This window comes from Cydia pomonella, chromosome 12 (genome assembly GCF_033807575.1).
Source record: "Cydia pomonella isolate Wapato2018A chromosome 12, ilCydPomo1, whole genome shotgun sequence".
NCBI lineage: Eukaryota > Metazoa > Arthropoda > Insecta > Lepidoptera > Tortricidae > Cydia > Cydia pomonella.
The window spans coordinates 18418322-18435990 of record NC_084714.1 but is presented as its reverse complement, the minus strand read 5'-3'; the positions used below and the strand labels follow the sequence as shown (position 1 = coordinate 18435990).

General features: G+C 39.0%; 1 protein-coding gene across 2 annotated transcripts in view; it reads left to right on the top strand.

Moving 5' to 3' along the window:
- LOC133523758 (uncharacterized) overlaps positions 1–17669 on the top strand; it is a 76402-nt gene that overhangs the window by 45415 nt on the left and 13318 nt on the right. For both annotated transcript variants that reach the window (XM_061859468.1, XM_061859469.1), the window contains exon 2: positions 3970–4203. In XM_061859468.1, the coding sequence (XP_061715452.1) occupies positions 3970–4203 (234 nt within the window). The remainder of the gene's footprint in view (positions 1–3969; positions 4204–17669) is intronic.

Genomic DNA, 17669 nt, shown 5'->3' with positions numbered 1-17669 from the left:
GACATGAACCTTCTCTTTAGCATAAATTACAAATGCCTTCCATGTCATCTCCATCCTTTCATTTTTCCTTCTATTACAGTATTTATGTAATCGTCACATCGCGCCGCCAACATGAAAGAAGAAGAAATCCTCTTGTGTTCCCAGTCATCGTCATAATAAATATATTTTTATCTTACTAAATTTATACTTTTTCATTCGTTTTGTTCTGTTCAACTTCATACCTCGTATCCGTTGCCTTTTCTTCATCTGAAACGCACAGCGCGTGCTGTATTTAGGCGTTTTTTTTTATTATACCGGATCCGGTCCGGATCCGGTGATTTTTACCGGCTCCGGTAGCTCCTGAAAAGTGCCGGATCCGGCCGGATTACCGGATCCGCCGGACCGGATTGCAATCCCTATTCGCAATATTATCTTTCATGAGCAATGTGAGTGATGTCAAGAGAGTAAAGTCCTATTCATTTCATTTATATCCTTACATTCTTATCTCAATTGTGAACTTCTCCGTGTTATAAACTTGACCTCAGGATAGATAACACCTAACCTAACCCTTGTTTTTATACCCGATCGATACTAAAATGACAGTTCAGTGGTCGCAATTCATCTAACCTATCTGTCATTGCAGTACAAAAGTGGTAGCTACAAACGCAGATGATTGGGTAAGTTATTTCAATTTTTTACGTTTTAACACGTGGGTTTTATTTTTAAAATTGTTGTTTGTGGATTTGTTTTCCGTTTACAAAACTACGTCCTATTTAACTATCGTTTTGGTATTTGGGATATAAAACACAGTTTATGTAAGTGTAGTTGGAACAGAAATCAGAATTATTACTAGTCCATCTGTAAGTGGTTGATAAGCCTTGTCAATAAACTGATTGCAATTATCTCACATTATTAGCTAATAATATACATGAATTAAGTAATTGCTGATAAAATTGTCACGTTTCCATGAGTGTCGAACTTCATTCATAGTCTTTTTGTGTCGCTATTGTTTACTTAGCCTTGTTTGTATATTATTTGAATGACGTACGTATCGTAAAATGCTTACTAATCTATTGTTATTGGTAGAGTAGAGGTTACTGAATTGAATACTTGAATAGTATATTCAATTCAAGTCAATTCAATTTTTTGTTCATAAAATTTACATCTTATACGTCACTATATATACCTAGGCAGTAAAGTTAATAACGTCTTAGATCACATGTTTGTCTAATTACATGTGATCTGAGGCTTTATTATTTACTACACGAGGATAGTATACTATTTTTCTGTTCGACGGAACCGGAAATTGGCAAACCCGTTTAGCGTAGCGTGCCGAAAGTCGTCGTTTTCCACACGGAGTGTTCTCTATGTGTGTGAAATTGGTATTATTTTATGAAGTATTTTCGGATGCTCTGGCTATCCAGCAACTTTTAGATCGGAGAGGAGAAGGTATACAATAATCTGTCGGTGAGAATTGATTCTACCCTCTTACATAATTATACTCATATATTACAGGCATTGACATATATCAATGAACGGGCCTTACGGGTAATAAGAATGGGGCCAGTACAGCGGTGTCATGCACACGAATTCGAGCCAATCGTGCAATCTAATGCCACAACGCGATTAGTCGAAGAGTTCGCAACACGCGGGTCATTAGTCAAAACTAGTTGCGTTAGACTGCACGATTGGTTCGAATTCGTGAGTGACACCGCTGAACTAGCACCATTCTTAGTGCCCGTAAGGCCCGTCCTTAGATAGAGGTCAATGATTACACTTATTATTTTCAACAGTTGAGATATCTCTTGCACTAATCCCGTCTTACTACAATTTATTTCGTTTCTAGTACCCCGTTGGATTGTTTTTTGCCTCAGATGTAATGGTAATAATACTAATACTAATACTGTACTAGTATCTCATAATGAAATGATAAATAGTAGTCATTTCACTCCTGCCTCAAATAACTTAGTGTATACAACACGCAACAATAAGTCGTTTAAAAAGAAAACATCGTCGTTCCACTTCCGTGTGATTAATGTTTTAGTTACAACTGTTAGTGTGTCAATGGGTTGCATTGGCGTTGGTTCATTAACTACACGGATTGTACTATGTATTTGGTACTACTGCCTGCTTTACAACACCTTTTGATGGATTAAACAAAAGCTGGAATTACGATTGACCACAGCAGAGTAATTATATAAGTGTTTCGAAGCATCATTTAGTGTCTTGATCACTGATCAGTGCAACTATTTTCCAAGTGCTTGGTTGGCATATTTTTTGCAGGCTTCCGAAAAACAGAGAGTAATGTGAAAAAGTCCTCGCAATGAAATTATCAGTTCCAAGTATATAAATACCATCTGTAAACTTAAATGTTTTTTTTTTTCGGGACAGCCCTCTTCCGATCCCTACTCCTCTTTCCTCTGTTCTTAAAGCAAGTACTTAAGTTGTCCTGGTTACACTCCTTCAGTCTGCCAGAATGAGATTGGCCTGGATTTGACTAGAATTCCCTAACAGGCATTTTATAAACAACTTTCTTTTGAAATACGGGGAAGCATGTTCTCGATCGTTTGTGACCTCTTCAGCCCCCGATACCCGTCGTGCGAGCGCTATTAGCCCATTATTAGCGATGTGTCGCTCTGTGAGAACGATACGGTCAATTACCTTCGCAAATTTTATGCTAGGTGTCTAAAGGAAGTGTTTATTAGCAACTCGCAGGTTTTGCAATATAAGTTATTGACATGATCATTTTGCATAGAAGGTCACTGATCAGTCAAGTGTAAAAATATGGGTTCATGCAACATACTCAAAAATATGTCATCATGGCTCTTAATTCGCCGACATAAGAGCTATGGGACTTATTTTTGAGCAACTTGTGTGCACCGATATTTTTACACTTGACTGTATCCACACAAAAAAAGATGCTCTAGCGTGTAGGTACTATGGCCGACCGCATCATGGTCCCGAATTTTATGGCTCATCTACACGATGGCCTAGCGCTAGACCAGCGAGATGGCCATGCGTTGGTTGAAAGTTGAGAGCACGCACATACGCACGCGCGATTCCATTTAATGGGCCACGTGTAGATGCGTACACCGCACACACCACAACCGACATCGACACCGTGGCCATTTCATCGCCATCCTGCCGCGCCATAAGCCGTCCGATACCGCTACCCTCTCTACACGCTGGTCCATCTTAGTGAGCCAGTATGATGGCCCAGCGTGTATGGGAGCCATTAGGGGAATCGCGAATTTGCGGTATACATACAACCTCTTCCAAACAACTCAAAAATGCACGCAGCTTTGTGATTCTTCAGATGCCTCGATTGGCTACTATACATAGTTTTCACTTGTAGATAATGATAAACAATAATAAATACTACTATATGCTGTATCGTTTGGGTAGGTATCAGGATTAATCAGTGGCTAGACATTTGAATGTAGGCGGCAATCAACATCCTATTATCATTGAGACAAATTGACTTTAGTACAAAAGCAATGCAGTAGATGCAGTAAGCAATTATACAATTATCGGACGCTATTGTAACCAATAATACGCACCAATCAGAAGCATGACAATAATTACTATTGAAGTATTATTATAATTCACCTACATAAAACCATTTATTAAGACGTTAGGTCCTTTAGGATGTTGTAACACTTTGTTTCTTGACCTTTTATTAACCTTAGCATTTAGCTCCGCTATCAAAATTGTTGAACGATTTTGCGATTAGGCCTTTAACGTAATTGTATTTTTTGAATCTACACTTTATTTAAGACTGTTAATAAGAGTATCAAAAACCACAACCTTCACTTTGCTATCCGTTTGCGATACGAGTATAGTTTTAAATTGGTAATGTTACTTGAGACTGCTATCAATCATAATAATTTTGAGCAACCATTGCTGTAAATGCGAGGTCCCAAAGTTAGTCCTTTACTTCATGTTTGTATGTAGCCTGTTTTAACCTTCAACCCATCTCTATTGTTACAGAGGCGTATTCCCATGGAAGAGCAGCTCATCTTCCAAAACCAATACCTCCCCAACATCTACCCCGAGCTGGCGTCTCTTCGGCAGCCGCTCCAGCGGGAACCTACCGCGGGAGCCAGCGCCAGCGCCGCCAGCGCCCGCTACCCCGCATCATCATCGCCGGCAGGGGAGCTCGGCCAGCGACAAGCAGTTTGAGGACCTCGTGGCTAGCTCTATAGCACTTATACAGCATGATAGGTCAGTACATCTATTTAGACACTACAACAGAGATGCATGAAAAACCTAACCACATAAGGCGATAAAATTAAAAAGCAAGCCACCGCTTTAAGGTTACTGTTGTCGCGTCGTCGTACAGACGCTAGTGGTCCAGGGACACAAGAGTTCAAAGGTGATAGGAACCATGCTATAAGTAGATACAACCCACCTTCGTGAAAAGAATAAATTGAAATTTTTATTTTTTATTTTTTTTATTTATTATAACATTAAAATATAAAATATGTGTACCACAAAACAAAATATTCGCCAAACTGCGAGACAGTTTGTTGGCGATTGCTTTTGACACTTTTGAAAGTGCGGTGCGTGATCGTGATGTATGTATGTAGAGCTGAAATGTGCTAAACATTTAATTTCTTTAACGAAATCTGAATGGTCTCGGCAAAAACAAGGGAGTTACATTTATTTAAACATACGATATGAAGTGTTTATTTTAATTAAACAAACATAAACAGAACAGAGGGCTATCTTGTTTGTTCATATCTTAAGGTTTATCCACTTGTGATTTAATTGGCCCAAGTGTTTGTGCTACTGGCATTGAGCTCTCTCTTCATTGGCTGCATGTACAACATATATATAATTGTTTCAACCAGTTTAAAGTGGTTCAGCGAAGCAGGATTTTGCCCAGTGTTGTTTTTAATGCTAACATTTGGTTTTAACTATTACATTGTAGGAAAACAGGAGTAAGCTCTTCTTTAAATTTGACTCATTTGTTTTTCTTATTTAATGTCTTTCTTTTATCGTTGAAACGTTAATGTTGTATGAAATATAATATTGATTTTCTTTTGTGAAAATACAAAGAAATCAAACGACACATTTCATCAGTCTAGTTTCATTTTAAGATTAAGTATACATATATATGACGTTGCGTTTACGAAGGAAATCTCGAGTATTTGAATAACGTTACATCAAACTTTCTTCTGAAAAGGGTTATTCCACAAAAGATTAGATAAGGCAGAAATGTTTTTTTTTTTTTTAATAGACTGTCTTGCGACTCTTGCGAGCCAATATAACTCAACCGTTTTTGAAAGCTTTGAAAAAGTTTTACTGTAAAAATATTAACTTACTAATCTCTTCTGTATAATATCTGATAGTGGACAGTTCCAATCCAAATCTGATTCGGGCTCAGAGGTCGATGCCCTAGAAATGAAAAATAATTAGGTAACGATGACCGATACTCCATGAACAATTGAATGAGCGCAGGGCGACACCCTAACTAGTAGTTCATTAAATGACAGCTTTGATAGTTCATGGGGTCAGGTCATGATTGACAACTTAACAACTACCTTTAACAGTTCAGGGGATCAGGCCATATCAAAGTACCTACGAAACTACGAAAGTAGGCTAACAGGCTATCGGTGTAATATTTGAGGAAATGTTAACCACCAGGTCAGAAACCAAACTCAATTTTTCAGTAAATAAGACGAAAAAAAATATACTCATCCTGTTCTTTTGGGTGCTAGTACTAGCGTAAGGCAAAGGCAGCATGATTATAGGGAGCGTGCATGAACTGTAGGAGGCAGCACAGGAGCCGTCAGATTTCTGGCGCGAGGCGTAAATGTTATGTTTATTGTTCCGATGTAGCCCACAAGATGGCAGAATCTACTATGCACAAGAAAATACGTGACGTGTAAATGTAAGTGTTTATTGTTCCGATTCAGGCCACAAGATGGCAGACCCTCCAACGCGCACGGTCCCTATCTCTATCTATATTTGAAATGAGACAGTCTCTGGCCAAAACATAACTTGGGATTCCTTTAATTGGATTAGAATTTGAGTTTTTATACGCGACCATATTTCAGTAGGTACTCTTTTTCGTGGGTAACTTTTCGAAATGTTTAAAGAGTTTACAAAAAAATATATTGGTCCATGTCCAACATAAATTATATCCTTAGTAACCTGAAAGTTTATGGGATCAGGGACTCGTGGTATGGCAGTCGCAATGATATTTACTTAACTGAATAACTTTGTTTCGAGCTACAACCATTGTTTGATGTAGTTTTTTTGATGATAACTTTTGCGAAACATCTTTTGTGACATATGAGGCAGTGGAAATGCCTAAGAAAATATAGGTTTTTAGAGGCTAGCAGAATTAACATCTTCTTCATCGATGCATGCTAATCGACTCAACACGAACAGTCAACTTAACAGGAAAACCATACCTATATGTTAATGTCAAGTCTAATTTTAGTTTTAAAACTTCAAAACGTCTCCTGTATGATTGCAATAGTCGAAAAGAAAAGATAATAGCTTGAAAATTCACACAATAGCATTATTTCCTTATAACCTGAAAAATGAGCGCTCATTGTGTTATTTCCTCATTGACGTGACATGATACCATTTACGTCATACATAATTGATGCGTGCGACTGTTAGTGGAGCCAGACAACGCGACGTGACGCGAGTTTCCAGGCTACGCCTACTGAAACCTTTTTTATAATTTTTACAAGCTTTTATTTAACTTGCAATATATGTACCTATATATGTATATTTGTATGTATGATCGAGTCAAATGTTGCTGGTGACTTGATTGTCTACAGCGACCATCGGAATTCGGAAATCGTTTTTTTTATGTCTGTCGGTCGAATATTGTGAGTGGCAAAGATGGACCGTATACGATATTCGCAGTAGAAGTTGCGAATGCACTCATCCTCTAAAAAGTAGTGACTCGACAAATGTCTATCTTTTCCAAAGACATGACCGGTGGCTTGGCCTTTCTACGCGGATGTATACATATGTATGAATATGCGTGGACGTGTGACAGGTGTAATCGTGACCTCCCGCCACGTCCCAATAAGGTGTTTTCGTATCGGTTCCGCTCTGTTCGCTGTCATTAGCGTTATTAAAGTCGTTTTTTCATTTCATTTTGTAACTAACTCGATGTTCCAAATCGTCATTTTGGATGAGGATATCGTGTCTTCGCAAAATAAAGATCAGTACATCCTAGGTATGTGCAAGTGGCGTTGAATGTTTGTATGGCGTTCAACTTTTAAGGTAGGAATTTGAAACTTCGTAAAATGGTATAATATTAAAATAGAAGAAAAGTAATTTGAGCGTTTTGAAAATGTATCACCTAATAGGGTTGAAAAAGGGTTGAAAGTTTGTAACGGGAACGATTTGAGTAGGGACTTGAAATTAGTAGGAAGAGAAAATATTAGAAAGTACGAAAAATAACTGTAGTGCATTAGATAATACAGGCCCTTGGTTGAAAGTGTGTTTCGGGAAATAAATCCACCCGGACAGCTAGCAACCCTATAAAAATAGTACCTGAAACTCTGCAAAACGATGCTAAAGTAGTATGAAGTGGCCCTCGCGCCTCCAGCGAACACGACCGGCAAATTGTAGGGCTGCGTCAAATTATACAGGCATTTCCGCTTCTGTGGACCCGGCATAGCATTCTGCCTTTGAAAATTGCTGTAATAGAATTTTAAATCGTTTCGTGTTGGAGGATTCTTTTTTTATCACCGCTAACCACGGAGATGCTCGCGAAATCTTGATGTAAAATAAACATCGTGTGGGTAATTGCTGTTTTAACTATGCACTATATTAACGTTAGTTATAAGATATTACACAATTTACTGGGTTCAGTAAATAAGATCTGTATGTACTTTAGACTAATTCAAAATAGGTTTTTTTTTAATTGACGTTACACGAATTTGTATCAGGCTTCTAAAAACTCTTAACGTCTTTTAACGCCACAAGGCCTTCTGTTTTATTGAAACAATTAAAAGACACCAATTGCTTGGTTAAAATATATTACGAAAGTTAACAATGCAGTTTGCTATAAACTCGCCAGTATAGATTTGTCCTCCGAATATACGTACTTTTGTTACCAATCTCAGGATCATTACCATTATACTAGAATCGCTCACATTGATTACAAAACAGTTTTGTGAACAAGTTTTACTCGGCCCAACGCGTGTAGCGACACGAGACTAGCTTAATAGTTAGTGTTAGTCTTACACGTGATGTGAGATTTTTAGTGCACCTACAAGGTCCTACAAATAATCTACACGTGATATGACATTTTTAATGTAGAAGGTATTTATTGGGCTTTATTAGCTGGGTCTTTGAAGGTACTTTGAAGGTACACGTGGCGGCTAAGGTTTTGTCGTAGATAAACCTTGTTAGAATTGTAAGCATACGACCCAGCTTTCTCAAGACAAACAAGCTTGACAGATTTCTCGGAAAAGCGCTACGAGTAACTCAAGTGATGCTGAAACTCAAGTAGAAAACTGATCTATATGTATGGAAAACTCCATACATAATAGCTGTTTTCTTTAATGCACGTAATCGTTTATGAGTAAGAGTATAATATAAACTCAGAGTTTTCCCTGTGTCGCAATCGTCATCAGGCCGGTAAGAAAAAAAACTGGCCGTATAATCATGGTTATGTCAGAGATTCCTCAGCATGATCGCCATCTGTATATATAAAGACGATCCATAAATGGCAAGCACTCTGAATCTAGCTCTACGATGTCTTTTTACAGAATGTTCGTGTCAATGTCAAGGTGTGCAATTATCGACTTACCATTGATATTGATATCCTCAACGGCAAGCACTTATAAGTAATTTGATTGAGTATTTTGTAGTACTTTGACATATTAGATTTTTGTGTAGCAATATTTTATCAATCGATCGAATATTCTGTTAGCACTATAAAGAAGGCACGTCGAAAATAGCAATTTTTGACATGAAAACATTCGCTCAAAATATCTTTGGCATTAATAGAAATATTAGCATATAATACCACAAATAAAAATCACCTCACCTATACTTATCAAAAGTTGTATCTATTATCTTATACTGTAGACTTCTTCATCTACAAACCGATTATAAAATCTCAAAGATGAATTCACCGGCTGCAAGATAAATGAAGATCAATTATTGGATAGTGATAAACTGCGAATCATGCCTGAGCTCCTAACAAACCGGTATCATTGCATCCCTATTCGGTGCGAGCCGCAGCTTTATAATAACTTTATCATAACCAGAAATCAGATACGCTTTTATTAGCGAATAAACCGAATTGTCTCTTGAGTTACTTTAGGTTCTGCGTACCTAACAAATTATAAGACTTTTCGTAGCATTTGTCATCCCGATACATGTTTTGGTTTGGCGTTTGTCGATGTAAGATTGTCATCTTTGCTCTGCGTGACAATCTCATCCCTCTAAACATCTCTTGGTCAGATCGTGTCAGGAACACCGAAGTACTACGCCGTGCCAAATGTTAGCAGCGTTGAAGCCGCGACGAAGATCTAATGCGGCGACAACTGCGATGGTGTGGTCATGTCTCCCGTATGTCTAATGACAGAGTCGCTAAGTGCATCTTCTACTCAGAGTTGTAAAGTGGCAAGCGGACTCGGGCGGCCAACTTTTGCGCTACAAAAGCGCTGAAGATCGGCCGAAGTGGAGGCATACAGTGAGTAGAAAAGTGCAAGCCTTTGAAGAGCAGAGGCGAGTGGAACGTTACGCGAAGCGTGACGAGTTAAAGAGGTTTTGTCGGAGGGGTGCTGACTTGCTGTGAGTGTGGCCATACATTAACTCCAAAAATAGGCTACGTCAGCCACCTGAGAGCTCACGATCGTCGTTCTCACTAGCCAGCACAAACTCAGTCGCCGGGGCCGAAACCGGCCATTACAGGATGATGATGATGATGAGGTGGTTCGTAAACTTTCAATAGTAATTGTCAATCTTACGCATGTGTAAAGCACGCTTGATCGTCTCGGTAACTATGTGTAATGGGATATAGAATGCTATAACCAGACTTGCATTGAAGGCCTACCGAACATAGAAAAAAAATTATTTCTCTCAAATTATGCAAGACCTGATAGAGGAAGATAATGTGTTTCGTTTTTAAATGTTCGTGGTTGGTCCTCCGAGCCAGTTGCAACGAAGGGTAGCTAAACTTCGAGAATAAGACGCCAGAAGGCATCTGCGGTGGTCACGAAGCGGCACTATTAGCTCGCTTCCTGTTGAAATTACTCGCAGTAGTTATGTAATTATAGCAAACATATGTTTATATACTCGGACCGCAGACTTGTGTGGACGGAGGCAATAGAAGACCTGTAAAACTGGAATGTTTTATAGTGCATACAGGAAAATTGAACACGGAGAAAGGGGGACGTGAAGTGAAGACTTTGTGCCCTTGATCATACTTTATAACCCAAATTAATAAGTACCTATTATCCTTTAACCAATGTGCAGCACGATAGCAATTGTATACAGTGCGAGACCAAATATCACCAACGGTCAAAATATAGCCGAAAAAACTTCGCGTGGTTTGTGCACAAACCCTTGGGAGCATTTGGGCTGTAGTTAAGTAGTTTTACGGTAAGAGCTCATTCCCACTTACGTCCAGTTTTTTGCGGGTACGGTTTTTGCAGGATCTTTTAGTAGTATACTAGAGCCGACAGCCGAGTGTACTGCGGAATAAGCGCGACAAGCTAAATCGCGGCTAGTTGTGAGCTAGCCCCTATTTTCTTACATAAAATAACACACAATATTGTACGACTCTGCAATATTCAGGACACGGTAACTGTACTAATAAATTGCATTCAAGCGAAGCAGCACGCTCAAAACAGGTTTGACTAAAGGGCACTGCAATCTGCAATGTCTTCATTCACACGAGCGGAATGGGAAAAGATATTTTCTGGGAATATCGCTAACTTAAGATTTTTATTCCGATCAAAACCTAATTATTATATATTTGACTCTAACGACTTTCCTGTTTGAGCGTTCTCAGAAACGTGCGTAATCTCATCGTGCAGATCAGCACTTATCCTGTTCTAAAGAGATCGAGATATGTAGGTAGCGTAGGTACATATAATGACTATAAAAAGCATAGCGCTAGAATCGGACCAAGTTAACTCGGCATGGCAATTGGAACGACAAAGTGTGGAATGTCATCGATAATGTCAAATTTGTATGATGATATGACGTTTATAATGACACTCCCTCATTTTGTTATCGGTGCATAGTTAGCTTAGAAGGACTCTACCTGCCCTGTACACGGTGTACCACGTGGAAGATTTGAACCATCACGCATTTCTGAGGCCTCAAAAGGAAAAAAATGTTACATACTTATGTGTGTTAACTTGTGTGGCTTCCAGGCCTTCAGCTACCTTCTCATAGCTCTAATCTGATTGCGAGCTCGACCAATATAACTATACCCCTCGGAATCGGAACTTGGACATTACTATAACACTGGTTCGTTTGAGGCGTTGTTTAACAACTCACGACTTACTTTACTGGTCACTAAGGGCGGGTGTCTAATACACACACACACACACACACACACTGAAATACATACCTTATCTCATTGCAATAACGTTTACGAATAGTGAACTATATTCTCATTATAATAAGTGAAATGGGAAAGGCAAAGATTATCGGGGCTGTGAGACTGTGCATGTCCATTTCCAACTGCAATCTTAGAAATGAATTCAATTTCGTCCGGTCGTTTGGTTTAACTACGTCGGCTGCGGATTATATTAATTACATTCCTGCTACGCTTGTATAAATGATTAGGCCTGGCGTTTCATACATACTGAACGGTTGGTCAAACAAAGTTCATTGACCATTAACTAAATGTTTTTGATTGAGTTCGCGCACGATTAAGCTAGTGTAGGCGGACCACCTGCCATGGACTTCTGCGGACGCGGCTATCAACGCGATAACATGATAGAGCTAACGACACTACACCGCTTGATAGAGAGAGACTGACTATCCTGTCATTATTATATCGGCGTTAAACGACGACGGTGAAGAGGGTTCGTGCTAAAGTAGATTATGTTGATGATGATGACTGTCTAGAATAAAAAATAGAAATGGGACAAGGCCGGAGGAGGAAGAAGATTAGTCTCGAATAGGAATATGTTTTACAGTCTTGTCTCCAGAGTGTGTGTAGAAGGCAGAATATTCTCTGCTGGCGAACTAAATAAGTAAATATGTTACAATAATTTTCATCATCATATGTTTACTTCTTAAATAATATGTTTATGCAGTTTCTTTGCCAAGTGCTCGTTCCCTGAGCTGGCATTGAAATTGGCAACTCACAAACGAACACAATATGAGAATAGAACGTCCTCCGCTAACAATACATTTTGGTAATCCGTTGTGTTGCAACAGTGGCACACAATGTCAACCTCCATGGAACGTTCATAGTTATTTGGCCATAGTTCACAGTAGCGGACTCTTAGATCGAATAGAATACATATATAAGGTACTTATCTTATGGTTTTCAGGGGCCCTTGCGGGTACACTCGACGCATAGGGATCTTTTGTGTAATTACCCCCTTAGGAAGGATCCGTCAACTACTTAAGAGCTTTTATGGAGATGTCCATATGGATGATAGAGCTCATGGGTAGCATTTTGAATTCGTTTGGTTCCAGATAGTCTGCTCCAAAGTCCTTCATTACCTATATTTATCTGGCGAGAGCGTGACACTGACATTCACACATCAGGTGTTTTACCGTCTCTTCCTCTTCGCCACACATTCGAAAATCGGTGTTGTCAGAGTGTCCCATCTTGGCCAAAACTGCTTTGACTCCGTAAATGGCCAGTAAACACCCCTGTTATAATTTAGAGTTGTCTTTTGTGTCTTAGTGTGGTCTTTGATAGCCGTTATAATGGTTCCATATACAGGGTTCATACAGGTGAGTAAGAATTCTTTAGGCTAGATTTCGGATAAGTAATAAGGTATCTAAAGGTTCCAGCCAGAGATGACTCTGTTGTCACCTCTATTGCTAATGACGTAAGTTTGACACTGACCGCCAAAACGTCAACTGACGAGCTAAGCTACAGCCCAATATCAACCTTCGCGCATTCCGATAAGATTCACGATGAGGCGTCGCACTCGATAGATGTGGCGTTCAAAGGATTAATAATGTCATGTGTACTCGTATATATGGACAGTGGCGAGAACTCGGACGTCTACCTTACGTATGGAGTTATCTCCAAACGAATCTAATGTATGACGGCGTCTCTGTCGTTAGGCCGTAATTTAGGGTAGTGTAAAACGCGTTTAAGGAGTCAGGTTTTGCTTTAAAGTGATTGATGACTTGATTAATTAGATAAATCATAAATTTTTCCTATACTTTGATGGATGGCTAGCACGAAAGCCCTATATCGCGCTATAATTTTTTTTATCGCATAAATACCACTTCCGACTACTAATGGATTTTGGTTTCCACTGTAACTGATGGAGTAGAGATATCTCTATTGTTCTTTTCCTACAGGTGTAATTTTGAAGTACACTGGAGGACATAAAAAGAGTAGCGGAATTGACTTTGAATTACTTTCATATGATTGCATCGCAGCAACGTTTGTTAATTAGCTACGCAATCTTAAGGGCGCGGTTGTTTTACAATTTTTTTTTATACCGAAACTCGAAATTCACATAATAATTCACATCTCTGGGAATGGCTGCTCCGTCGTCAAACCCCTTCGCTGCAGGTTTGAATTTGTGACGTGTGCCTCGTATGCACATACTGGTGGCTCGAATTATAGCAATGCTTGTTCTAAGCCAACCTAGTATCGTACTCAGCGATTTATTCCAACGGTTCGCGAGGGCTTCGCCCATGTGTTTGACAAAGGAGGTCATCTGTGGTGCAAATACGAGGTATGTAATTATGTATCGCTTCGCATGCTGCGATCGATGCAGCGTTGAACTCATGCGATCACGGAATGTAGGGAAAATAACAATGCGCTTACCGCCGCGTTTACCGCGTAAAACAATAACAATATACGGTCATTATATTATTTGATTTAAAATGGGTGTGCGTCAAACGCGCGTTTGACGCTGTGTCGTTATCGCATAAAGCAACCGCGCGCTTTAGATTATAGTGGTATTTATTATCATATACAATCGGCTAACTTTTAGATGAAGTAAAAAATATTTAACTTTCTACATACTTGTTGAAGGGCAGACGAAGCCCTTGATGAGTAGCTTTATTCGGCGCACAATCGAAACCATCTCAAATAATTGAAACCCACATACCTCAGACAACAATACACGATAAAGGTACCTTTTAGAGGGGGAAAACTTATTGATTGCTATATTGGGCGTGAATGAAGGGTATTCAATTCGTTGCCCGCATCACATGTGTTGTTTATTTGACCATCTGCTGGTCAAGAGACTGACACAATGACCTTTAAAAATACAAACGTTCAAAACATCCTTACTGTTTAGTATTTATTAGCAAATTGCTAAAATATTTTTATTTATAGTATACTTCAATGGACAATGGTAGTCACATAAAATATTGAGAAGATTTAATTTCCAAACATAAATACATAAGAGATCGTGTGAATGGTAAAATAACATCTGAATGGCATATATGATAATGCATATCATTTTGTTCGTAAGTCCGCCTTATTCCGCGATAAATATTACAATAGATTTAATTTAGCCCACGTAGGAGGGAATTTGGGAAATATGATATACCTGATAACAACTTGCTTTAGAGAAACATATAATCCAAGTGAGCGTTTGTTAACGGCCTGCAGTGTATGTACTGTCCAAACAATGCAAGGAAATCCGTATTTTTAGCCGAATTCCGACCGAAATAGCTAAATTTACTAATGCCCGATAGGAATGTGGCACTGTTGAGAATAGGTGTGTCGAATAAATGCGGGTCGGGCTTTTGAATAATAAATGAAAGTTGATTTTGTACTGTACTATATTACTAGACGGCATGTGATTGTATTGCGGGCTTGTTGACTCCTATTATTGGGTTTCGGAACGGGCAACAATGGGTTTGGGCATGGCATGGGTTTCGTACGGGTTACACAAAAAATTAAAAGTACAAGTTGAAATCCGGCGACGAGAGGCGACCGCAGACGTCACGATTGATTTCTATATATTTCTGTGAAATACCATTTGAACTCAACGACACGAAGTCGGGCTCGCCGCAAATTGACGTGTCGCCGCGACGCGTCGCCGAGTCAATTTGAATCTACAACATATACACCTAAACCATCCTCAAGAATTCACTCTATTGAAAGGTGAAAACCGCATGAAAATCCGTTCCGTAGTGTTTTGAGTTTATCACGAACAGATAGCCGCGGCGGGGGACTTTGTTTTATAAGGTGTAAGATGTATGTGGTATATGTATAAGGTATAAGTAGACATAGCGCGGCATTATGCATTCATGCAAATTATATGTGCAGAGATTTCACAATTTGCAATAGCCCGATTGCTGTAAACGGAAAAGACTAACCCAGTCAGTTTAGAAATCAAATTGAAACAGTTGGTATACCCATTTCAACACGGACCAAACCGCAATAAGCCAATGTAGACTTTTTTGTGAAGACATCCTGTACAATAAATTTTATTTATACATGGGTAGATTGTGAGTGACTTGGATGCAGTAGATAAATAAATAATTATAAAACAGAATGTGGTGTTTTTTTTAAATATTTGGTAAACATTTTTATTGTCTACTTTATCATGATAGTCATGATACTTACTCCCCTGACTTAGCGACCCGAAATAGGTCTTGGCCTCCGAAACCAGTTCGCACCCTAACTTGGGAGTTTTCTTCCAGTTTTCTGCCTTCAGGACGAGTAGATTTCTCAACCTCCGACAGAACTTGGGGCGACGGGTACGAGACTCGTAGTACTTACATGATAGTAAATAATAAAATACGCTGGTTTACCGGTGTGGTAATTAATGTAATAATTCATTGTGACGGTACATCACGCCATCTGCAACCACTGCAAGTGCACCGAACGATTGAAGCGTAACCAATGAAGCGAGTAAGCCACGCCGCAACACAGAGCAAGTAAAGCAAGAAGATAATTGAAATACCACGGTACATATGATACTAATAAATGGGAAGTGGTTTTAACTGATGAAGACTTGTAAGTCGAGTAGAATTCAATTGAAGCTGTACAAATGAACTGTTTCCATTACACTTGATCAGAACATCTTCTGATGCGTTGACGTCACTTAAGTAGGTCGTCTTCCCCAAACAAACTGCGATAGGAACGGTGCAGAGTCGGGAAACCTTTAGGAAGAAAAACCAGCTTTTTGACTTGTTCGGTCTAAAAATTCCAAATGTTATTCTTTCGGAAACTACAAGAGCTGCTCTTCCGACCCAATGGACTGCAGTAGTGTAATGCCTAACTGCACCAAGCAGTCAGCAACTTTTTGTAATGTTCACGGCATCCGTCCTTAGCAGCTATAATAATTGATGGAAAAACTAATTAAGCTAGTTAACTGTACATCTAAGGACATTGTTCTATGTATCTACGTAAAAAAAATCGTCTAGGAATAATTACTTTAAATTTAATCATCTTGAAGCTGTAGTCTAATCGCCGCCACTCTCGAATATTTCACATCACAGCTAAAGCATGTGCGCAGGATGCGTGGTGTCGAGTGTCGCATCCTATGCTCCGCCCGCATATTTCATCTCCACTGAGTAAAGATTACTCTGAAACATGACACTGCTGTTAGGTTACCTCATTTGTAAAGGGCAAACATGGTGCAACGAACGGTTGTAAGGCACAACGGATGATTGTATTGCGGGCTTCAAGATCTGTTATAGATATTTTTGGCTTATTTAGAAATACCTTCACTCAAAAACTCTTTCAACAACAACCAACGAAATTGCGCAAAAATATCCGCTGTTCAACAAAAATAGCTAACCGCTGGCATGTTAGGCGCAGGAGATTTTATTAAATCTTCGAAAATAAGTATTAGGCACCGGTTTAAAAAATATTACCCTCATTTTTTTATCAGGCAACGAACTTTAACTTTTTCTGATCGATCGTTTTGATCAGGTTAAGATTAAGTCGAACTACGCTACAAAATATGGTACGCAACACTGGGCAAATAATTTAGAGTCTAAGGGCACTTGCAATGGGTTTAAATGTCAATGAACCCTGATAGTTAAGCCTGCTTTCTAAATAAAGTCTCAACTAAGTTGTGGCTTTAAATAATGAGTAAACGTGACTTTAATTAAAATATTAAATGGCAGCCTTTTGTCGCTTTATTTGAGAGTTATTAAGGATTTGATTGAGGGACCTCGCATAATTTTTTCTTTTAGGTTTAAATACGTTCTCACGATAATGGATTTGGATCAGACTTTACAGACGTGAAATTTGGTAAAAACTAATTGAAAGTTGGAGCTAACTTTTTTAAACGCAATTATTGACTGAAGAACCAGTTTTGTCTTGTAGGAGAAACGACGAGGCATACCAATTTTATGTGCATTTTCAAAGCAGGAGGTCACCACACACATATAGGTGCAGTTTTACTTGAAAAATGTTACGATTCGAGTAACGCTAATTTGTATTCTACACCATTTCATACTGTAACAATAACAGCCCAGGTACGCTCCTAAAGCTTAATTTTTCATTTCCGCGAGTACGGGTTGTATTTGTGGGCGCAACTTAAATAAGCGGTCGCGCTCTCATACTACAT